The sequence below is a fragment of the Perca flavescens genome, chromosome 15 (assembly GCF_004354835.1).
Source record: "Perca flavescens isolate YP-PL-M2 chromosome 15, PFLA_1.0, whole genome shotgun sequence".
NCBI lineage: Eukaryota > Metazoa > Chordata > Actinopteri > Perciformes > Percidae > Perca > Perca flavescens.
This window is the reverse complement of record NC_041345.1, coordinates 28,927,886-28,953,168: the sequence shown is the minus strand read 5'-3', so window position 1 is coordinate 28,953,168 and position 25,283 is coordinate 28,927,886. Positions and strand designations below refer to the sequence as shown.

The 25,283-nt window shown below is 43.2% G+C and overlaps 2 protein-coding genes across 2 annotated transcripts in view; both read right to left on the bottom strand.

Annotated features, from left to right (window-relative positions):
• The window catches only part of rab11fip4a (RAB11 family interacting protein 4 (class II) a), a 37,565-nt gene extending 24,255 nt beyond the window's left edge, over positions 1 to 13,310 (bottom strand). Inside the window, exon 1 of the mRNA XM_028600047.1 lies at positions 12,952 to 13,310. Coding sequence (XP_028455848.1) covers positions 12,952 to 13,104 — 153 coding nt within the window. The 5' untranslated portion in view covers positions 13,105 to 13,310. The remainder of the gene's footprint in view (positions 1 to 12,951) is intronic.
• A 1,574-nt stretch (positions 13,311 to 14,884) lies between these two features.
• On the bottom strand, positions 14,885 to 25,259 carry coil (coilin p80). Its single transcript, XM_028600051.1, has 7 exons — positions 24,870 to 25,259; positions 22,388 to 23,408; positions 19,945 to 20,034; positions 19,127 to 19,174; positions 18,972 to 19,041; positions 17,907 to 17,995; positions 14,885 to 15,314 (listed from the first exon to the last, which is right to left on the bottom strand). Exons 1-7 carry the CDS (start codon positions 25,118 to 25,120, stop codon positions 15,267 to 15,269), a joined length of 1,617 nt encoding a protein of 538 aa, XP_028455852.1. The 5' UTR covers positions 25,121 to 25,259; the 3' UTR covers positions 14,885 to 15,266.
• Between the last annotated feature and the right edge of the window lie 24 nt (positions 25,260 to 25,283).

Sequence of the window (25,283 nt, the reverse complement as noted above, 5' to 3'; positions counted from 1 at the left end):
TCTTCAATCCTGGGAATACAGCTGTAACCATAAAACGGGGAGTTATTGCGGGTTTCCTTCAACCTGCAGAAGCCCTTCAGCCGGCCAACATCACAGCCAAGGCCAGGCAGTCAGAGCACCCTACTGTTCCCCAGCACCTGCACGAGCTCTACAACCAGAGTGCAGCAGAGCGAGACCGAGAGGAGCGGCTCCAGCTAGCCCAGCTGCTGTGCACCTGCGGCGGTGTATTCTTGACTGGACCTAGCGATCTTGGCCCCACAAGCCTGGTGCAGCATGACATCATGACATGACCAGGAGCTGCTGTCAAGCAGCCACCACGTCGAATGGCATGGGAAAAGCAGCAGGATGCTGACCAACAAGTGGAGCAGAGCCTTGAAGCTGGGTGGGCCCGTTGTAGCCACAGCAGCTGGGCTTCACCCATCGTGATGGTGCGTAAAAAGGATGGAACGTACCGTCTCTGTGTGGACTACAGAGCACTTAACGACTGCACAATAAAGGATGCTTATCCGCTGCCCAGTATCCAGGACACACTGGACACCCTCTCCACTGCCAAATGGTTCAGTACGCTGGACCTTGCCTCTGGATACTGGCAAGTTGAGCTGACCCCCCGAGCCCGCCGAGCAGCTGCCTTCTGCACCAGGAACGGACTGTTTGAATGGAATGTCATGCCGTTTGGATTATGTAACGCTCCAGTTACATTCCAACGGCTGATGGACCATGTGTTGGCTGGCCTGCAGTGGGAGACGTGCCTTGTGTACTTGGACGACATAATTGTACTGGGTCGGGATGTGTCGGAGATGCTTCAGCGTCTTGACCAAGTTTTTGAAAGGTTGCAGCAAGCCAACCTGAAGTTGAAGCCGGCAAAATGCTGCCTCTTCCGCCGTGAAGTGGCCTATCTGGGTCACATAGTTTCAGAACAGGGGGTGGTCACAGACCCCACCAAAGTACAGAAGGTTCAGGAGTGGCCTACACCCACATCAGTCCAGGAGGTCCGTCAATTCATCGGCCTGGCATCATACTACCGACGATTCGTGAAGGATTTTGCCACGGTAGCTGAGCCCCTCCACGCCCTGACCAAGAAATATGCTCAGTTCCAGTGGACAACGGAGTGTCAAGAGGCATTTGACAGACTCAAGCATCTGCTAACCACCGCGCCAGTTCTGGGCTATCCTTTAGACCAGGGACACATGATACTGGACACTGATGCAAGTGACGTTGGCATTGGTGCTGTCCTGTCCCAAGCTCAGCAGGGCAGGGAACGTGTGCTGGCGCAAGGGAGCCGCAAATTGTCCAAAACTGAACAGAACTACTGTACCACAAGGCGCAAACTGTTAGCCGTAGTGGAGTTCACATCACATTTTCGACAGTACCTCCTGGGGCGTCCTTTTAGGGTGCGTACGGACCATAGCAGTCTCCGTTGGTTGACAAAGACGAAGGAGCCTGAAGGTCAGCTTGCCAGATGGTTGGAGAGACTGGGTGAATACGACTTTGAGATCATCCATTGTCCGGGCCGCTTGCACAACAAAGCCGACAGCCTCTCCAGGCAGCCGTGTCGCCAATCCTGCCCATGTAAGCTGCCAGGACCCCCCCTTTATCCAAAGACCGTCTGCCACCAAGCGGTGCAATGTGAGTTGGACTCTGTCATCAGCCAGGCGAGTCAGAGTCCAGTGGGGGTAGAGGGCTCGTTAGCCCCGACAATGGAGAGTCCAGTGGGGGTAAATTTCAAACCCCAAGAGAAGATTAATGTGGCTAAGACCAGTGAGGCTGCATTTTTCTGTGGTTGGTCCCCGGAGGAGCTGCAGCAGGCACATGAAGCTGATTCTGACATTGCACCTATCAGGGCTTGGATGGAGGCTGGTGGAGAGCGGCCCACATGGGTTGCAGTCTCACCATGCAGTCCAGCCACAAAGACATATTGGAGCCAGTGGAGGCAGCTCTACATCCGAAATGGAATCCTTGTCAGGCGGTTCTATTGTCTGGATGACACCCAGTTTTATCCACAAATTGTGCTACCACGTGTCTTCCAACCTGATGTCATGAGGCAGATGCATGATGGACCAATTGGTGGACATTTTGTTGTTGAGCGTACCGTAGCACGGCTTCAAACTTGATTCTACTGGTACCGGATGAGGGAGGATGTCACTCTCCGGTGTCGGACCTGCACCAGCTGTGCGTCCAAAGCCAGACCCCGCAAGACACCGCAGGCCCTTATGGGAACCATCAGGGTAGGAGCCCCCATGGAGCGGGTCGCTTTGGACATTATGGGGCCACTGAATGAGACAGAGCTTCACAACGGCTATGTGCTTGTGATACAGGATTACTTCACAAAATGGTAGAGGCGTTTCCCCTGCCAAATGATAAGGCCGAAAATGTAGCTGGAGTGCTTGCCTCGGAGTGGGTGTGCCGTTATGGAGCACCGCAGACGTTGCACAGCGACCAAGGTTGGAATTTCGAATCCCAAGTATTCCAGAAAATGTGCACACTGTTCGGCATTGAAAAGACACGTACTACACCGTTCCGACCAGTCTGATGGCCAGGTGCAGAAGATCCTAGCCACAACAGCTGAGCGCTGTCACTGGGACTGGGATCTCATGATTCCTTATGCAGTCATGGCCTACAGAGCAACAATTCACAGTGCTACTGGTCTCAGCCCCAACTACATGATGTTCGGCAGGGAAGTCAGCTTGGATACTGGTTGGAGCTGGCACATCAGATCGGCAGGGATGCACTCGGCGAGTCTGCGGAACGTGCAAAGAGACAGTATGAAGTAAGAACTGTTGCCGTATGCAATATCAAGTCGGAGATACTGTGTGGTATCTCATCAAGGGTACAAGGAAAGTAAAAAATAAAGTCAGGAAGTTCCTCCCATCATATGAGGGGCCATTCTTCATCCTAGGGCAGCTGGATGACCTAGTCTATCGCATTCAAAAAGGGCCAAAGACCAAAGCGAAAGTCGTTCATCATGACCAGCTGAAACCTTTTCACAGCCGTGACTCACTGGACAACTCTTGGGCCAAGGAGCTTGCTCAAGGCTGGACACCTGTGGAGGTGTCACCCCCAGCCTTGGACACAGATACTGCAGACCCAGACCTCGTCAGACTGTTCTCCAGGACGAACGTGGAGGAGACTTCTTGTGGCATCCTGAACCAAGCAGGGGACACACCGGCTGCGGTAACCCCACTGTCCCCCACCGTCATTCCGCTGAGGACCCTCAGGATAGTGGGGGTGGCGGACTGGAACCACCTCAACAGGTTCGTTGTTCTTAAAGGCCAAGTCGTCAACAAAGACCCCCAGCCAGGTTTGGAGAGTGGGTGTCTCACTAAGTTCAATGGACTCATGGACAATTCAAAAGTCAGGATAACTTTTCAGTTTAAAAAAGGTTATAAGAGGGTGAAATGTTTATATTGTTTGTAGCTAACAGTTGTTTTTTTTTACATGTTTTCATGCTAAAAAAAAATAAAAAACTTGGAGTTATTGGGTCCATCCAGTTATTTTTTTTAATTATTTAGATGCTTCGGTTATTTAGGTTACCTTGTGACTTGTGTAATATGCATGCCCTACCACAACATGCTTACGCCGCAAGGATTGCCTCTGTCCATTGAGAAACGCCACCAGTGACTATTGCCCCGTAGTAATGGACTGTGAAATACTGATTAGGCCTATACTGACCCTCTGAGGTGGACTTATTGCAAACGAGGGCTGTATACCTGTTACAGAAAGGTGTTATTTTACTGGAGTGGAATTAAGTTGTAATATCCATCCAGAGTGGGGGTAGTGTTGTAAAATGGTGCTGCGCCTCCTTTAAGAGAGCTCCGTGCATGTGTGAAAAAAAGGGGGGCAGAGTAAATAGAGAGAGGAAGAAAGCAGACGGGGGGAATGCGACCGGAGAAGAGTTGGTTAAATAAGTTAAGTTTTGTACACAGTGTATGAGTTCGAAATAAAACTCCAGACTAAAAGCCAAGCTCATTCTTTCGGCTCACCAGTAACGGGATTTTAACCCTGACGTTATTTACGTTGTAACGTCGGCCCTGGAGGTAACGAGTCTCCCCTGGTTTTCTGACTACGGTCGGGAAAAGAAGCAATCAGGAAAGGTTAACAACTGTCTTATGCAGGTTCGGCATCATTTTTTTTTTTTAACCTTTATTTATCCGGGTAAGTCGATTGAGAACAACTTCTCATTGGCAACAACGACCTGTCACATTCACACGGTTACCGTACACATTCCTACCTGGAAGCTGCCCAGTACAAACACAGTCTGATCTGCTGGCCACTGAGCAGCTCCACTGGAGCGGTTGGAGGTTAACGGCCTCACCTCAGTGGTGGTAATGAGGGATGGAGAAGCGCTGCTCTTTCACTTTCCCCACCCAGATTTTTTTCCTGTCGGTCCGGGGATTGAACTCGCTTCTTAACCACTAGGTCTAGTTCCACTTCCGGGATTGCTCATGTGCTGCCGTAAATTCCGCCAGATGTCTTTCATACCGGCCGGATGTCTGTTACCTTCCGCTTCCTTCGTGTTGGCATTTTAAACTCTGGTGGATTTCTGAGGACTATGGTTCACTGCTCCTCAGATCTCTGCAGGGTAAATCCAGACAGCTAGCTAGACTATCTGTCCAATCAGAGTTTTCTGTTGCACAACTAAAACAACCTTAGAACGTACACGTTCCACCCAAACATGTTCCTTCCTGAGGCTATTTTGCAGAAGCGCCGTTGCGCCATGCATGACGATTGTGATTGGTTTAAAGAAATGCCAATGCAAGACTACATCCACCAGACGCAGAGCAACATTAGCATTCATTTTGTGTGGTGTTTTACGTGGCCACCTGACGAATGTAAGTTCAATTTCCGCTCCCCTTTTATCTCTGGTTTGTTCTCCACCAACTCCTTTTTAAATACCAAATGATCCACGATTTTCAGCAGCGAATCTCTAACTGTGTCGGTCTGCTGTTTGCTGCTGAGCCGGAAGTGTACAGTGAGAAATGGTGAATGGTGTGGGCCGTAATTTCTTTTTTAACTAAACAGTGAGCTGAAAGACAGTAAAATGCTCCACAGAGCTTTTCTGCTGTCACAGGAAAACTGCTCGTCTAAAATGAAGAATTCCAGTTTCAATGACTGAATGGGTTTCTTGAGTTGATGACATTAACTCACTGTGTACATGCACTGTCAGGTATTTTGTTTTATTTGTGTCATAGGTAAGATGTGTTGGCCTATATGACCTCCAGTGCACAGCTGATACCGACCACGTTTACTTGCACACAATATTTCAGTTTTTTTTTTTACCTTATTCCGAAAAAGACAATATTCTGACTAAGCTGTTTACGTGGCTAATAAAAGTGAATATTCCCCTAATATTCGCGTTTACATGCAATGTAAAAGTAGGATTTTTTTTCTGTCCTACGTTGCAATGTTTGCGCGTATCCAAAAACCTGTTGATATCAAAGTCTTTCATTATGTTTAAAAGTAGCTGTTTCTCCTTCCGACCAGAAATGTGGGCTTTTCTTTTGGGCATGCATCTCTACCGCAGCTCTGCAAACTGTTGACTGGTTGGTTTGTGTACGACAACAATAGCAACGCACAGAGTTGACCTTAAGCAGTAAACAGGCAAGATGCCGTAAACTGTCCAAAACTGGGATTAAAAACCCTGACTGAGACGCATATTCCGAATGCGCCAGCCTGTGTACATGTCTAAAGAATGCTTCTAAAACCCAAATAATACCGGTATAACCCACGTCTTAATCGGAAAATGCTATATTCAGGAAAAAGGCCTTATTTGGAATATCCAAACGGGATTATGCCATTTTCATGACCCACGTAAAATTCTGAATATTGTCATTCAACGACATCCTTCTGCCCATTCATCAACTACTCTTCACACAAAGCTGATGTGACATTTCCTTTGGTTGAAATAAGTCGACGGCCACACACAGGAGATTATGGCTCAGACTTTGACAGGCGGACGTTGGAAACAGGCTTTGGTCTTGAAATAAGCTTTGGCGGGAGAGGGTTTCTGAGTCACGATGAATAGATCAAAGTGTATCCTGTGGAACAACCTGTGCATCTACGCAGCCGCGTGCTGTCTGCTGTGTTATCTCGCACGCAGTCACGCACCCCAGAGAGCTCAGTGTCACATCATCACACAGGCTCAACGCTGCTCTGTGCCGACATCAAACGCCTGCAGACAGGCACAAACCAGTGTCTTATAGACATCTGAAACTCCATTTGTATTTTTTTTATCTCTACTGTGTCTATATTTTTATTCAGAGATGTATGATGCATGAAAAGTATTGTTCTACCACCTGTCATAATATTAAGAGATGCCCCACAATGTACACGTAACATACAGTAAAATTACTGAAGTCATTTTAGGTGCGTCTGCATCCACACAGTGCATCCTACACTTTAGCTGTGGTCATAGGAAGATTAGTGGTTAGGGTTAGGGGGTAAGGTTAGGAAGGTTAGGGACAGCCTCTCTTCACTTTTAACAATATTGAACAACATATAGGCCTACTAAAGTTCAAATATAGTTTTCAGCACTTAAGCAACGCTGTCCACTTCAAAATGTCCCTGAATGTAAGCATTATCCCCCTTAAAGGTCCCATGGCATGAAAATTTCACTTTATGATAATATGAGTTCCCCCAGCCTGCCTATGGTCCCCTATTGGCTTGAAATGGCAATAGGTGTAAACCGAGCCCTGGGTATCCTGCTCTGCCTTTGAGAAAATGAAAGCTCAGATGGGCCGATCTGAAATCTTCCCTTTATGACATCATAAGGGGAAAGGTTACCTCCCCTTTCTCTGCTTTGCCCGCCCAGAGAATTTGGCACACCCATGAGAGAGAGACATCATGGCTTTCAAACGAGCAAAGTGGCAATTGGTCAAGGCCACACCCCCACCCTCCACCTCCCCCCCTCTCTCCTCCTCAATAGCTACAGCTCATTGCGGGACTGGCTCTAGTGGCTGTAATTCTGCAACTGGCGCATTTACAGAAATGTTGATTAATGTGCATTGTCCTAATATAAATAAAATCTTAAAAAAAAAAAAAAAAAAAAAAAAAACCAAGGCTGAATTTCGGGAAAGAGACTTCAGATACAGTATTTGTTGACCACTAAGGTCTATATAAAAGAGACTTCAGATACAGTATTTGTTGACCACTAAGGTCTATATAAAAGAGACTTCAGATACAGTATTAGGGGACCACTAAGGTCTATATAAAAGAGACTTCAGATACAGTATTAGGGGACCACTAAGGTCTATATAAAAGAGACTTCAGATACAGTATTAGGGGACCACTAAGGCCTATATAAAAGAGACTTCAGATACAGTATTAGGGGACCACTAAGGTCTATATAAAAGAGACTTCAGATACAGTATTAGGGGACCACTAAGGTCTATATAAAAGAGACTTCAGATACAGTATTAGGGGACCACTAAGGTCTATATAAAAGAGACTTCAGATACAGTATTAGGGGACCACTAAGGTCTATATAAAAGAGACTTCAGATACAGTATTAGGGGACCACTAAGGACTATATAAAAGAGACTTCAGATACAGTATTAGGGGACCACTAAGGTCTATATAATAGAGACTTCAGCTACAGTATTAGGGGACCACTAAGGTCTATATAAAAGAGACTTCAGATACAGTATTAGGGGACCACTAAGGTCTATATAAAAGAGACTTCAGATACAGTATTAGGGGACCACTAAGGTCTATATAAAAGAGACTTCAGATACAGTATTAGGGGACCACTAAGGTCTATATAAAAGAGACTTCAGATACAGTATTAGGGGACCACTAAGGTCTATATAAAAGAGACTTCAGATACAGTATTAGGGGACCACTAAGGTCTATATAAAAGAGACTTCAGATACAGTATTAGGGGACCACTAAGGCCTATATAAAAGAGACTTCAGATACAGTATTAGGGGACCACTAAGGTCTATATAAAAGAGACTTCAGATACAGTATTAGGGGACAACTAAGGTCTATATAAAAGAGACTTCAGATACAGTATTAGGGGACCACTAAGGACTATATAAAAGAGACTTCAGATACAGTATTAGGGGACCACTAAGGACTATATAAAAGAGACTTCAGATACAGTATTAGGGGACCACTAAGGTCTATATAAAAGAGACTTCAGATACAGTATTAGGGGACCACTAAGGCCTATATAAAAGAGACTTCAGATACAGTATTAGGGGACCACTAAGGTCTATATAAAAGAGACTTCAGCTACAGTATTAGAATACCACTAAGGTCTATATAAAAGAGACTTCAGATACAGTATTAGGGGACCACTAAGGACTATATAAAAGAGACTTCAGATACAGTATTAGGGGACCACTAAGGCCTATATAAAAGAGACTTCAGATACAGTATTAGGGGACCACTAAGGTCTATATAAAAGAGACTTCAGATACAGTATTAGGGGACCACTAAGGACTATATAAAAGAGACTTCAGATACAGTATTAGAAGACCACTAAGGTCTATATAAAAGAGACTTCAGCTACAGTATTAGGGGACCACTAAGGTCTATATAAAAGAGACTTCAGCTACAGTATTAGGGGACCACTAAGGTCTATATAAAAGAGACTTCAGATACAGTATTAGGGGACCACTAAGGTCTATATAAAAGAGACTTCGGATACAGTATTAGGGGACCACTAAGGACTATATAAAAGAGACTTCAGATACAGTATTAGGGGACCACTAAGGACTATATAAAAGAGACTTCAGATACAGTATTAGGGGACCACTAAGGTCTATATAAAAGAGACTTCAGATACAGTATTAGGGGACCAGTAAGGCCTATATAAAAGAGACTTCAGATACAGTATTAGAAGACCACTAAGGTCTATATAAAAGAGACTTCAGCTACAGTATTAGGGGACCACTAAGGTCTATATAAAAGAGACTTCAGATACAGTATTAGGGGACCACTAAGGTCTATATAAAAGAGACTTCAGATACAGTATTAGGGGACCACTAAGGTCTATATAAAAGAGACTTCAGATACAGTATTAGGGGACCACTAAGGTTTATATAAAAGAGACTTCAGATACAGTATTAGGGGACCACTAAGGTCTATATAAAAGCATCCAAAGAGCACCATGTCATGGGACCTTTAATATAGGGTTTCAACTGACGATTTATTTTCATTATCAATTAATCTGCAAATTATTTATTGTTTGTTCTACAAAACGTCAGAAAACAAGGACAAATGTCTGTTGCATCCTAAAATGTATTTGGTCCCAGCAGCAGTCGGTTTCCAATTACATAAAACATAAAAACACATTTAAAAATCCAAACAATACTGTTGCATACTTCTGAAAATGTGACTAATAATTAGTGTTTAATGTGAGAAGCAGAAAATGTAGGGCTAAAGTTAGCAAAACAAGACCCAGGTGATATTTTAGTACACAAAAAAAACAATGTTTTTGCAATACAAATACTGAACAAATACAGTAATAACAATTTGAATAAGACGCATTATATGTGCTTTGGTAACTATTGCATTTGTACTGTAATAATGCAATGTGTGCTGGCATGCGGTACAGGAACAGCAGCGTGGTGGAATAAACATGTTATACTGTGTGGAGCAATCTGACGCTCACTGCAGTGAACTAATCACCATAGAAACTGATGTTTCCGGATGTGTCGTCGTTTTCTAAATAACAAACCAATGTAAATACATGACTGGTGCAGTGAGCACCATCTCATAGGCTGTTTGCAGCAGCTAGGCGGATCATTTCATTACTCAATAACCGACCAATCTGCTCACAGACTCCTTGGTGAAGCTCTCGTCACCATGGTGACAAGGAACACAGCGAAGAGGGGAGCTGCGAGGGGGGGGGAGAAGGATGGAGAAGGAGCTACCTCTCGGTACAACGGAGTTATTTTTAGAAAATGTGTTCAGGGTGCTCAGCCGCCATGACAGCTTAAAGAAAAAAAATCTACTCTCATTGTTGGATATCGTTTATCTGTGATACTCAGTGCAACCAGGAGTCAACCTGCCTCCTCTACTACTGATTTCTTTCTCTTCCAAGTCTACGTTTTTACACGGCATTCTCCAAATAACCTGGCGTGACCAAACACGTACAAACCAAACGAGTACAACAATGCACTTGAGGAACTGGGTGGTAGTCTTCTTCAATGGGAATGAGACTAGTCTATCCCTTATCTGAAACCATAATTGCATGTTTAAGCCAATGAACTACAAAAATGGTGCATATACTGTCCATTATTGCTCACCTCTTCCCAACGCCTACCACATGTTTTAAGATTCTAATTCTTCCAGGCAGCCACTGGTGTGAATTCTTTAGGAACTGGAAGGAGCTCTCCCCAGCCGTCGCTCCAAAAACACACCAGCCGGCCAGAACTTTTAAACTAATGAAGATCGGTACCGAATATGATGATATTATAGATTATTCGCAAGCTGCAGGATCATGGTTACCAATGAAATGAGAGAGAGCAAGAGAGAGAGAGAGAGAGAGCCGTGGCACTGCTGGTTGGTGCTGAACCTGGGACTGGCATTGCGCTCTCCATGGTACTGAACCCCTGCCGGTACAGTAGGCCCCAAAAGGGCACATCAGGTCCGACATTTGGATATCTGGAGTCCCTTTGGAGCTAGCCTCGCATTGCCAGACCTTACTCCACAGCACTGTGGAGTAAGGTCTGGCTACACCACAGATCCATTCTGGGACAGGAGAAGAAGAAAAAAAAAACGCTCTGGGTTGTTTGCATTTCTTTAAATCAATCACAATCGTTTTGGGCCGCGCTAAGCTCCGGGCACGGCGACCGTGGCTCTGTGCCGGGAAGGAACTTGTTTTGGTGGAACATTTGCACCCCGCAAAAGAACGCCACATACAATAATAAATGACGTTAACTGTTCACACGATACAGTAACGTGAGCTATTCAGAATTAGCTGGAAGCATGGCTAAACGTCATTTGCTCTTACCAGTGTATTGCAGACGCCGCGCGTACTTTTGTCCACAGCAGTCTCCACCAATCGGTCACAAAATGTCTCAGTTAGATAGTAAATTACGTAAACATATTCTTCGTAAATCGTACACTGGAGACACTCCAAATCCGGGGTCCAGACTCTCACAAGGGGTTGCCAGACGACTCTAAGGGCGTCACAAGATCATGACCCAGGTAGGAACTAAGAACAACACTAAATTCTGCTACACAACAGGCTGTTTATTCTTTGGTGAAAATACTGAACCGTCAGATCGTCAGGCCTCTAAAATGAATCAAATAAACCACTCTGTTCATAACTTAGAAACATGTAACCTGCAACAAGGGGTCACCGCTGCCCTCCGGGAGATATCGCTTAATAGTAAGTGGCCACAAGCTACGTTAGGAACTATACTGCCCTAAATGAAGAAGTACTGCACCCCTTTTTCAGCAATGTTAGGTTCCATAAGTACATTACAGTGTTGCTCTGATTCAGTGGCTGTTTGACCAGCTAATGAGGAAATATCTTAAGTCTCTTCACCTAATTACAGGTCGCCAGATATAACTATGACAAGCCAATGAGAACTCAGCTTCAGGTCTTCCTATCACTCTTCGCTCTTGTGAACTTCATTATCTCATTATCAATTAGGGGTGGGAATCACCAGAGGCCCTCACGATAAGATACTATTGCGATTTTAAACATATTGCAATATCCTGCGATATGTTGCAATTTATTACCTTTTTCTCCAACTTCCAATTTTTCCCCAATTTCAAATGACGTCCCCAAAAGCAAACTTTGTCAAAGTCTGTTTTGTTTAAAAAGATAAATGTGAGATGTTTGTTCATCTCACTTTTTTTAATTGCTGCAAAATGGGATTTTCAAACAGACAAACTGACCAACACATATGTAATAATAGATCGATACTTGGCGTCTGTGTATTGATACAGTATCGCCACGGAAAATACCGCAATACTACACTGTATCGATTTTTTCCCCACCCCTAATATCAATATACATCACGAAAGAGTACATTTTATGGAAAATCAATTAAGAAACTGTTTATTTAGTTATATAACCAGACAGGAATGCTTATTTGCAGGTAATCAAGTGAATTAAATACCTGACAAGTTAGTCAGTAGTACTAAATCAAATTATGCAAAGATCATATACAAATCAAATATTGCCATTAAGCAGCCTTGTTTATTAACTTTCAGAATTTCCCATAATGGCATAATACAACCAAGGGCATAAAAGTGATAGATACCAACTTATAAACGGTATTATTCTTGTACAATTGTTGAACATTTGTGCAAAAATTGGTGGGACCAGAGATTATGAGCGGCCAACGCCAAAAACCTCTTTTGTACCAGTACTGTTTTTTGGTCACTGCAGTGTAGATGTGCTGGATCACAGGCTGATGTCACAGGATACATTAGGCCAATAATGGATAGAGCAATATACATCACCAAATGGATGCATATTGGAAAAAGACAAAAACATTTAAGTGACTCAACACTGCAAAGTACAAGCCAGTTTGGTAGGCGTTTGTAATAGGAATATTAGGGAATTTATACCCAGCTATTCCTTTTTTAATAACAGTAATTACCAGTGTTATTTCCCTCAAGTTCATTCAAAAATGATTTTCTATAGTTATAAGCTTGGGGGGGGGGGAGGCATCTGTTAAAGCCCCTAACGTTACTTCAGCCGGCCTTGTAGTGTCAGCAGCCTAACACACAGCAGTTCATCTGACAGACTGAATGAAGGGGTAACGTTAACATTAGCAAACATGACATATAGTCATATGGCAGCACAACAAAGCAGAAAATATGCTACTAGCTAGCTAATGTCTCGGGAATTAGTTACTAAAAGCTGGCACCACTAGCACACCTGTTTAAAAACATAGTGTCAGTCGCCACTTGTTACTAATGAACCTTGTCAAAATATTGGCTGAAAAGCAGCTAACGTTATCCGTCCTCCCCCGAGCCTCTCACCTCGTCTCCTTGACCGAACTGAAGACCGAGGTCCTCCAAGTGCTCCACCCGGATGAAGCCGTCAGCATCCTCGTCACACACGTCGAAAACCTCCTTGAGCCTCCTCAGAAACTGCAACAGCTGCTCTTGGTCGTGGAAAACATGTCCTTCCATTGTAGAACTGGCTTCGAAATTTTTCCGGTTAAAGACTCGCTTTGACGGTCGCCATCATCGTTCCAGTCCTCAGCTGCGCCGGCCCGGAGCGACTGCTGCTGCTGCTTGTTCAAGAGGCGCGAGAAGTTACGGAAAAGGGCGATGATTTACGACTAGGACACGAGGCATTGCGTCACAAACCGGCTGCTAATAATAATCGAGGTGTGTTACCACCCGCCGAAATAACAGCGGATGATATACAGCAGCTGTTTTAATGGCCTAACATGTTTGTGAAAGCGCTTTCCCACCTCCAGCTGCACTGAAAACCATCTGATGACATCGTGTGAAAAAGAAAATATTAAATAACAATTATAAAGTACTTATGCTAGGTTATGAGGTACTAGTTCAAGATTATGATTTAATGGGATGCTATATAATTTCTGAGAGAAGAAATTCTTCTTATAGACGAAAAGTTGCATTTATACACAGTAAAGCGCATATGCTCAATTCAATACATTCACACTTCACACTTCCTTACTTGGCCTGGGATAATTAGTGGATAATGCTGGCGATTAACAAAGTTTTAAAGTGATATTTCTGTGTATTTGACATTATTGAATCAGTTTGCTGACTTAGAAAATCTTCTCTACTAGGCTAATGTTAAATTACTTTAACTTTATCCTGTAACTAATAATAAACTCCATTTAAAAGATACCATTTGTGTCACTTGGCTACAAGTGACATTCAACAAAAGTCACAAAGTGAAAATTATTAGATACTGCTTTCTAAGTAAGTTTGAGTATACAGTGTGTCACAGTGGAAAAGTGACAATGTTAGGTTTACTTAAAACAACACAGTGTGCATACTAAAGAAAGCTTGCTTTCTGAGAGAGTTGTTGGTGTACATTTTTCTTCCACAATGCAATGCAAAAAGGAGATGGAGTTGGTACTCAGCAGCTGCAAAGAAAATTAAACTAGGGAGGTGAAACCTCTCAAGAAAGACCTGTAAAAACTAAAATAACCATTTCACTTTTGTGTAGAATTCTCAGACAGTCACAGTTTGATTTAATGCCAGACACCAACATTTCCTGCTAGCATTAAATGGCAAATGTTGGACACAGCAAGTGGACTTTAATATTTTGATGTAGGACATCTACATTTTAATTTACCATCTCATAACTTCATACTTTTGACTTATCTGTCTTGTAATTTGACCAACTATCTCTTACAGGGTTTCTGCAGGTTTCACAAACTCAAATTGAAGACTTTTTAAGACCATTATGGATGAAATTTAAGACCTTTATCACATCAACTAAGCCCTGAATTCAATTTTTTCAAGCCAAGTATCGCTAAACTTGCACTTCGCCATAGCTGAAGAATAGAATCTGTTTTATGTCTGTGGTACAATCCGAAAGAGACTCACGCCAATAACATGAAAGCTGATTGGCTGCGATATAAGTTGCATGTTGGTCTCATTTGTAGTCGTAATACAGAAAAATTATATCTGGACTATGTGAAGAAAGAACTAAACCCCACAGAGTAACAAAATAAATAAATAAATAAATAAACAAACCGCATTAGAGGTAGCATTGCATGGACGTAGGAAAATTAAGACCGGTTTAAAATGATTTAGGACGTAGAACACAATACTTGAGCAAATTTAAGTCTTAAAGACCCCACGGAAACCCTGTCTTACTACCTCTTTTCTAGTTTTAGTATTCCTACCATTTTTTCCTTTTCCTGGCAGAAATTGCCTTCCATAAAAGAAAAAGTTTCCACATTAAAATAATACAATAGACATCTTCCCTAAGAATTTTTATTAGAAAAAAGGGTTTATACAAGACATATCCACAGTCACATCACTGTACAAAACATAAAACCATAATGTTGCAGGCCTCATTCCACGTACATATATAAAAACTGCATTTCATGTCTAACACTAATTCAATGCAACAATTGTAATCAATACTTACACCTGCAGTGGCTCTTCTGTGCAAAGCGATGACACGTTTAGATGTACAAAGAAGAATGTATAATCAACCTCAATCACATCCCTTAGTTGTCATTATGCAAAGTACAGAAGTGACTCTCTCCAGTTTAACTTAGGCACTGAAGTACAAGATGCAAGATTCTGAAATTAAGTTAATGAGAGAAAAGGTGTACACAGTCAGCGTTTCGTCCCGTTTAAATGATCAGCCTTGGTTCCAGCAGCGAGTCCCACCGTTCTGTCACCTGACGGGGGAAGAGAAGACTTTATTTTCACTATGATTACAACAGGATAGTACAGGAAACAACTGACTAACAACTGCTACTTTCTGCAAATTAAGCCGTTTTTGTCACGCCCCCACTTTCTCCTGTTTGGATGAAAAGAGGGGATCACTGGGTGAATGCGCTCACTCAAAGTACAGCGAAGGGGGCTCAAAACCTGGGCTCAAAGACAAAACAAAGGCTTTGGCTTTAACTGCTTTTGCTGACTGCCGGTGTCACTGTAAGGGACCCACAACATTCAACCCCAGTAGCGCCGTTGTTATTTAATACAGTAAAGCAAAGGGTCCAAAGGGACTTACCATCTCCAACAGACAACACTGTTCACAAACTGCTCCAAACAGCTCTATTGTAGTCCAGCCTTTACTTCCAGTGATGAACACGCGTCACTTTGTAACACACTAGAGCTGGGCAATATATGGATATTATATCGATATCGTGATTTCTAGTGACAGACATGAAACTATTGGAGAAAAAGAAAAAAAAATCTGATTGCAATTTTCCTGCTACGATTATTATTATTTTAGCTACATATCATCTACGATCATGTTAAATTAAGTAATACAAAATAAAAAGGAAACATCCACTGAAAATAGGACATTTCTGTAAACAATCTGTGATATGTAATATTAGTCTTATGGGGAAAAAAAAATTTAAAATGTATAATCAAATGTTACGCCAAACACACATTTGATTAATCGCAGTCTTCACGATGAGCTTATCGCATTCAAGCTTAAAAATCGGTCCGCCCGACATGAAGCCATGCCTCATCAGGTTGGACTCCCATGGAACGGCTCTCAAACACCTCAGGGTGAGTTGCACCTATTGTAGAAATATGCTTATCGGCTTTCTTTCTGAGAGTAAGAAGAGAAGATCGATATCAATCTCATGTCATGATTTGAGGTGGGGAGGTTAGTCTTTACCTCTGGACTTTACGTACACACTGTGCTCGTAAATCATTTTTCCGGTTCGCGCACATATTCATTTTTAGACATAGCGTTTTTTGATCCACTAGTTTCGATAGCAGTATTGATAAGCTCAGACCTTATTGATTTTCAGGGTTTTGAGAAATTTGGAACCGGGTCCCTAATAGAACCGCGTCTCAAGACCCATGCCTAGTCTTTATGCTAAGCTAGGATAAGCTGTCTGGCCCGGGCTAAAAACATCACAACAGACGTTTTCTCTGCTGCCCTCTGGCAAGACGTTTCGCAGTAAGGGGTGCACGATTCTGAAAATGTCACGATTCAATATCGATTTTCAGGCTCAAGATTCAATTCAAAATCGATTTGATTCAAAAACATTTCTCAAAAAAAAAAAACACAATTCACAGTATGTAAATGTAGTTATTTTTCCCATGTGATTGCAGTAGACATACAATTTAAAAAAAAAAAAAATTCTATAAATTAGCGATTTTTGGAATTCTATGAATCAATTTTGAATCGGTAGAGCATGAATCGCGATTCGAAAGTGAAACGATTTTTTTTGCACACCCTTACTTCGCAGTATCCGGTACAGAAGGGCCAGATTCTGCAACAGCTTCTTCCCACAAGCCATCAGACTCCTGAATTCAAAATAACCCCCCTTAATAATCCCCTGCAGTGGGCCTCATGTGGACTTGTTCATAAACATGCAATACCAGTATCTATTTTTCATAAATGTGTAATAACTGTTTATTTAGAGCCTGCCCTAGTATTTGTATTTATTTTTTTTTTTGTTTTTAGTTAAAGCAGTATTTATGAGCCAATGGAATGAAATTTCATCCATCCATCCATCCAAATCATCCATCCATCCATCTTTCCATCTAGGCTAACCACGTCCTACCACCAGAGGCCTGTACTACGAAACAAGATTTGGCGTTAACGAGGTAACTTCAGGTTCAACCCAGGGTTTTGTGGATCACTTGTTACCGGGTTAAATCGCCGCGGTAACTTCTGCTGAACACCTAACCAGGTTATGTTGGAGATTAGAGATCAACCGGTGTAATAGCACCGTCTACCGACCAATCAATACTCGATTGATAACGGCGTCACCGTTCTTAGAAGATCAGATGGAGCTCGGTGCGCAGAGAGAGAGAGGTGTGCTCAGAAAAGTTAAAACATTTAGAGACCGACAACCCCGTTAACATTCCCTGATGGGTATTTTTATGAAAGATATAGACTTTCAGCGGAGGGAATTAGGTATAGGCTATTTATCAGCTTCTTGAGCCGTGCGTTGCACATCGGTTTGAATTATGTTTTTATATTTTTTATTACGATAGCTTACCACTGCCAGGGTTGCAACCAATAATATAATAGGCTAAAGCAACGGCTGTTTCTGGAAAGCAAAAGTGTAAATATGGTCAGATCTTGTGCCTGACTGATGGGGAAGTGATATTGATAAGCGTTGATTTACGCACAACGCGTTGGCTTTTTTTGCCAGCTTTCCTTCATGCATTTTGCCTGTTAAACAGTGCCTATATTCTTCATATTTATGCAGAATTATAATTTGCTCTTCCTATTTATCTCTGGTAAATGTTTGGTCGCGAATAGATTAAAAAAAGATCAACTTGCTCAGGCTTACCCGAGAGCCTCTGGACACTGCATATTCCACGCTCTCCGAGCCATCTGCGTTCTGATAGACCAGGTCAAACTTGCCAGGCTCTACAGGAGCTGAGGGAGAAGAGGCATGTTAGGAGTAATCACAGACGCGTGGAACACACTGGAAAATCCACTCTGTTCGTCAAGTCAATTACATTTTAAAATTCCCTGACTTTCCATGAGGAATTCCTCTAAAACTCCATACGCAGTGAGAAACCCATAATAACCATAATACTGTATATCCATGGCAGGCTTACAGTTGTTATCAACAGCAGTGATTCTAACATCCACTTATTTAGCTAGATGCTGATCTTTCTGGCTCTGAATGGTCCTATATTGTAAAAAGTGAGATTTCCATGTCAAAACTGTTGTTCAGAAACGAGCTGTCAGGACTTCCGTAAGGTTGGGATGTCACAACTATACTGCATATAGGTAGAAAGTGCCGCTACAGTGCCGTTCCAGTCGTTCCCCGGCTGCAATGACAGAGACTCCAAGAGTGCAGATGCGAAAGACCAGGAAACGCTGACCAATCAGAGCAGATTGGGCTTTTTTGGGAGGGGAGGCTTAAAACGGATCGTTTGAATGCGGGTATCTTCAGACAGACGGTATGAGAAAAAGAATGGTGTTTTCTGAACATTAAAGCATGTAAACATGTTCTAGTAGATACCCAAAATACAAGTATGAACCTGAAAATGAGCATGATATGGGGCCTTTAAAATACATTTTCCAGTGGAGCTTTGAGAGGAAAACAGATTTCTTTTTTCCCCTCTTATTTACAGATTTTAAAGGTAATTTGTAGGGCTTTTATTGCTTTTTGATTAGAGCTGCTGAAGAATGACAGGGAAAGGGGGGGGGGGGACGGGGGTTACACGCAGAAAAAGGGCAGCGGGACGGACTCTAACCCCGGCTTCTGCCAAGGACTCGGCCGACATGCATGCTGTATTGGTTGAGCTAGAGGCCACCCCGGCAAACCAATCTTTTGAATCTTGACATACTAACTTTGAAATGTGATTAACATTGCAAGTGTCCGTGGTGACATGACCCCTACCTTGAGAGGCATTAAGCAGTTCCAGCTCAATCTGCTTGGTGGTGAGGTCAAAGCTTACAATCCTTCCCTCCTAAAATGTAAAGCAACATGGTTGGTCAGTAGTGTGGCGACTCCAGTAAGACGCTCTCTCTGAGATCACAAACGATTCCACTCACCTTATACTCGGATACCTGTGGTGTATAGTTCTCCGTTAGCTCCAGTAACTGTGAACACACACTTATTAGAGTCAGTTGTCAGCTCTACTGGTGGTGTATCCACCAGTATATGCCACGTTTTAGCCAGACATTTAAAAAGGTCCCATGGCATGAAAATGTCACTTTATGAGGTTTTTTAACATTAATATGAGTTCCCCCAGCCTGCCTATGGTCCCCCAGTGGCTAGAAATGGTGATAGGTGTAAACCGAGCCCTGGGTATCCTGCTCTGCCTGTGAGAAAATGAAAGCTCAGATGGGCCGATGTGGAATCTTCCCTTTATGACATCATAAGGGGAAAGGTTACCTCCCCTTTCTCTGCCGCCCACAGCTGCCCAGAGAATTTGGCCCGCCCATGAGGAAATAGAGCTACAACCGTGGCTGCAAGCTGGTAAAGGCCACACCCCCACCCTCCACCTTGTCCCCCCCTCCTCCTCCTCAATAGCATTTAAGGCTACAGACACAGAAATGGCACGTCCTAAGGAAAGCTCATTGTGGGACTGGCTCTAGTGGCTGTAATTCTGCACCAAGGCTGAATTTCGGGAACAAGACTTCAGATACAGTATTAGGGGACCACTAAGGTCTATATAAAAGCATCCAAAAAGCAGCATGTCATAGGACCTTTAAGAAATCTGGTACAGCTTTTCTGTTTGTTTAACATTTTTACCAATGAGTGGATTTTCCAAACTGAACAGTGGCAGCAAAGCTAAACAGGAAGTAGGCATGCGGTGTCAATAACAGAGCAGATAACACTGTAGCTAATAAAACTGGACTAGGCTTACCTTGAAGGCAATCTTCTGCCCCACCTGTGGAGGGGCGGCTAACAGGGGCATGGAGCTGTAGTCCCGTTTGGGAGCAGCTTCTGCTGCGTTCTACGTACAAGAACCCAAGAGATTATCAATGTCTTTTTCATACACTGTATTTTTTCTTCATGAGAGCTCACACAATGACCATGTTTCCATGTACACCACAGATGTCACTGGACTGCCAATAAGATGATAATGTGACAGAGGCTAACACTATTCTCAGATTTAATTGCCCGTTCGCTAACCCCACCCCCAAACAGTGCTCGTCTAATCCTAGTTTAGCAATTTTGAAGCGGTGTGCCTGAGGTTGTAGTAAGAGCAATATTTTTGGCTTTTTCATTTTTCAATTATTTTGGCTGCGTTAATGCATTCGGCTTAAATATTGGACAAGGGTGTGAGTTTTTTTTTCTTTTCTCAATTTTGGAAGTCGATCCTCAGCTACTATAATAAGTCTATGATTAAATTGTGTCGCCAAAATACACTCAGACTCAAAATTGTCCCCATTGAAGGTCAGAAAATGACATCACTTTACTGTAATGCAACCTTTAAAACCAGGAAAAGACAACACTTATGTCATATCACGATATTACGATATCCAAAATCGAAGACGATATCTAGTCTCATATCACGATATCAATATAATATCAATATATTGCCCAGCTCTATATCGGGCATTCAATATTCATCTCTGGCTTGAAATGTTTTTCCCTATGGGGCAAATATGGGCTTGTTTCTTGGTTCCCAATCAGGACGTTGCTGCTGTACTATGGAGCACTCCAGTGTTTTTAATTTTTATTTTGTTGCCGACAATTGACATATTCCAGCCTGTGAAAACATAAATCCGTTTAGCATTCAGTAAGTCTATATCCTTTGCGTTTCCCTTCCGGGATTTCTCCGGCGCAGCAGGAAATTACGCCGGATGCATGTATTTTCCGTTTCCTTCCTCTTTCTTTGCGTTGAAACTTTTAAATTTGGTGGATTTCTGAGGACTATGGTTAACTGCTCCTCAGATCTCTGGAGGGTAAATCCAGACAGCTAGCTAGACTATCTGTCCAATCTGAAGTTTCTGTTGCACGACTATTTAGCGAGCTTAGCGCTGCCCATGACGATTCCAATTTGTTTAAAGAAATGCCATTAATCCAGAGCACGTTTTCCTCCCATCCCCGAATGCTATATGGAGTAGCCAGACCCTCCTTAGGCGCGCTTTGGAGGAGAAAGACTAGCATTTAGTTAACTGAAAATAAGGGAACAGTCAATTAAAGCATCTCTCCAGACTAACCATTTTTTTCTTACAGGAGACACACAGAGCACCTTGACCCTCAGGCAGTGGTGTAGTCTACGTGATACTCAGTATACCCACTAAGAAATCACCAGGATTTCCACATACGCACTTAAAAATGTGCAATGATACGCATCAACATATATTTGTGACAGAGCTTTCACTTCAGATATTGGTGTTCACAAATACAGGGTTGAGTAATGTGACAGCAAAGTAACATGGCAGAACACGCAGGGAGACTTCTCCCGTCTTTCATCGACCCGCTCCTCACTGAGCACAGTGTGTAGTGTGTGCGTAGCGACCGGGACCAAATGCTCCACTAAGGCTGGTATCCTCCCTTCACCACACATTTTAGACAAATATACAGTGCTCAGCATAAGTGAATATCATCTTTTGGAAATTGATCTTAATGCCTTAATTAAAAGAGATTGGCATGGGGGTACTTTTCATAAAATAATCTCTCAATGCAAATCAAACCAGCTATTCAGCTAACTGGAATAAAACCATGCCAATCTCTAGGTATGGTGAAGGGTATGTGATGATGGGGGGGGGGCTATTTGAATTCCAAAGGCCAAGGGAACTTTATCAGGATGCATAGTATCCTGGATCCATGAAATAACTGGCCTTTAAAAATAAACATCCGCCTGCCTCTATGGGAATTTAGCATAGGGGTGTACTTAAGTATGCCCCCTGTATTTTAAAAAGGAAGAACATTTATTTATTTACAATACATTATTCATTCACAAAGAAAATGAGTGTCCTTAAAGGATGGATTTTTCGTGATTTTTTTAAATTTAGGCATTAAGATCAATTTCCAAAATATGATTTTTTTTATATTCCTCTTTTTAGTCAACTTTAGCATGGGCGTATTCACTTACGCTGAGCACTGTAGCCTATTTTAGTTTCTCCTTGTTACTTTGGGGTCAACCTTTGGCCCATTCTGAGCCAGAAAAAGAAAAAAAAAAAAGGGGTACAGTATACCCACTACAATATATTAGACTACACCACTGCCTTCAGGATACGGTTAGCGTCTGAAATCAGTAACTTTAAATACTGAACTAAGCAGGTATTGAAATCAAAATGATTCAATCATATGGAAAGTATCCTACAACTACTATCACACACATAATGGGTACATACCTGGAGGACCACTGACATGTTGGTCAGGGAATCGGTGCGACAGGACGGCTCCGTGGCTCCGTTATAGCGGAACTCAAAGCTGCCGCTGTTCCCTCTGGCGACCCCTCTGCCTTCACCCCTTCCGTTCGCTCCATGACCACCGTGCCCGGTTTGTCCTCGGCCGCGGCCTCTCCCAGGCGGCTGACTGCCCAAACCGTGGCCCGGCCGCTGCATCGGCCGTCGGATAACCAGCTTGATCTCCTCTTCGCTGTCCGAACTACTAGACACCTCCATTTTATCCTTAGGGGCCACCGCTACGCCCGCAGCCTCTTTCGGTGCACCGTTGACGGACTGCGGAAGAGCCTGCTGAGATGTTGTGCTGTCGCTCAGTCTTCCTTTAGGGGTTGTGGAGGTTAAGCGGTTGTTTTTCGGTAGGCTTTTTACAGCGCTGGCCTCATCAGAAGAGGAGTCGGTTTCTAAGGAGGATGACGAAGGTGGGTGGGATTTTGTCTGGGTGGGTTTGGTGGTTGGAGGCGCCTTGGCGACAGCAGGGGTGGAGGAGGGTGTTTTGGGTGCTGGTTTTTGGGCAGCTTGCTTTTTAGGAGCTTCGTCCTTATCACTACTGCTGCTACTGGAATCTGAAGAGGAGACATTCTGTGTTTTTGCTTGGGCCACTGGGGGCTTCTTAGTGATTGTAACTGGCTGCTCTACACTCGCTGTTTTTGTTTTGGTAGAAGCAACTGGTTTGGGGGTGACAGTCGGGTCATTTTCCTCTGCCTTCTTTCTTTTCTTCTTGTTCTTCTTCTTTGTGCGTTTTCCTGGTGACTTCGTATTCCTCTCATCACCCGACGCCTGCTTGGTATCCCTCTCCAGGCTCTCCTTGCTCCTTTTTTTACTTCTTTTCTGCTTACATTCAACGCTCAGTCCATTTTCTCCTGGCCCATCCTCCTCTGTTGGTCTGGGTCTCTTTCTGCAGTTTTCGCTTGCTGTATCTGGACAGCTGCTGTGCCCATTCAGCTGAGCCAGACAGTCCACCTTCACCCTGGCAAGTTAAGAACAAAGAATGAAGGCTCAAACATGTTCAGAAATATACTTTTTGTCACCTCGCCCAGAGGCCGATGAAAACATATCATGGTCAACGTTGAGCGTCAAAGTTCATGTGATTCTTGATCTTGGAAGTACCATTTGGCAAAGGAAAATCTTGAGGTCAACTTGCTAACTTTTTCCAGCGCTTTCGGACTTTTAAGTCACAGGAAAACTGAGTAAAACTGGGAAAGTCCAGGGAAAAGCTGGGAACCCTGGATCAAGTGGCATGGACGAACAAAAAGGAAAGATATTTTAATGCATTTCCACTGCCAGCGACATGGCCTCCCACCCTCTGTAAATGCACTTTGTCTCCTCCAAGTTGCCATGCTTCCCGGGATATCCTCGCGGTTTTATCAAACAGAGTCGGGTAGGAATGTGAGGGGGAAACGGTACACGTGCAGTTTAGTGTCCCAAATTACCCATACAATGTCCTTAATTATGAACCTAATAAACCACCTGTTTAACAGGTGTTTGGGTTATGGTTAGGGCTAGGGCAACCTGTCTCAAATATGATCCTCATCATTTGGGACACTCAGTTTTTGGAAAATAATTTACGACACTATACTGCACGTATACCGGTATATCAATTAGCCTACCCACGGAACGTTACCTTGAATTCATTTAGAAAACTTAGCTATTGTTCAATCATGTCTCCAAGGTGGACAGAGAATGTTCCGACACGCAGCATGAGAAAGATAAAAAAAAAATGTTGAGCATTAAAGAAAGTAAAAATGTTCTAGTAAACCCAAAACACAAGTATGAACCTGAAAATGAGCATGTCTCCTTTAAGAACAGAAAGTTCATTTTTAGAAGAACTCTACCAAAGCCAATTTTTGTATAAAGCCCAATATCACAAATTTGCCTCATGGGGCTTTCCATATTTATTTACATCGTTTAAATTACCCAACAAACAACTTTTTGGGGCCCCTGTGGGCAGGGTCCGAAATTCACTTTTTGGCTCACCGGACAAAGCATATTTTTTTAAACCGGTGAAAACACAGCTGCTGTTGATGTTAATGATTAACCGTTTAACCGTTACCTGACAATGAGAATCTTAATCGATTAATAGCCTACTACCAATTAGACAGATAAAACGATATCATTAAAAAAAATTACAAATGAAAAGGTATTTAAAAACGTTTTTGCATGATAAAAAGTTAATAGGTGGATTGTCAGTTGTTGTTTTTTTGTTTGTTTGTTCCCTTTTTGGGGCGGGGGGAGAGAAAGTTATCGGGCTGATTAGAAAGGATGCTCCATGCTTGTCTTTGCCCGGGGCCCCCCTACAACTTCAATGTGCCTGTTCGAGCTGAACCTAGAACTGCTAGGCCACATACACCTGGTCATGTATTATATATCTATGGTCATGTATAAACAGGTGCAGCCGGGTAGGCTACATTAACAATAGAAGCACGCGCACCTGACGCTGTCGTTATCCCGCACCACGTAGACGCTCTCTGTGTGCGGCAGGTAGCAGTCTTCTATAAAGAGGTTGAGGACGCTTCTGCGACTGAACTCAAACTTCTCTCTGATGATGCTCTCCACATCCGCCACCACGCGACATGTGTTCAGGTCCACGAGCAGCCAGCACATGCGGCAGTCAACGACAGCCGGCGGCGGGTAGTCAAAGTGTAAGCGCACGCGGATAAAGTTGTTACTGTGGACAGCCATGATAGCTAGCTAGCTACCCACTGATGTATAAACAGCTAGCTAGATACCGCACCGACCACGCACCAAACACACCAAAACACGGCTGGTGTTCCGCTTCTGCCGGTAACAGGAATAGTATTTCCGACCGGGGGAGTTTCAGAACAAGAGTCCCCCCGCGAAAAAC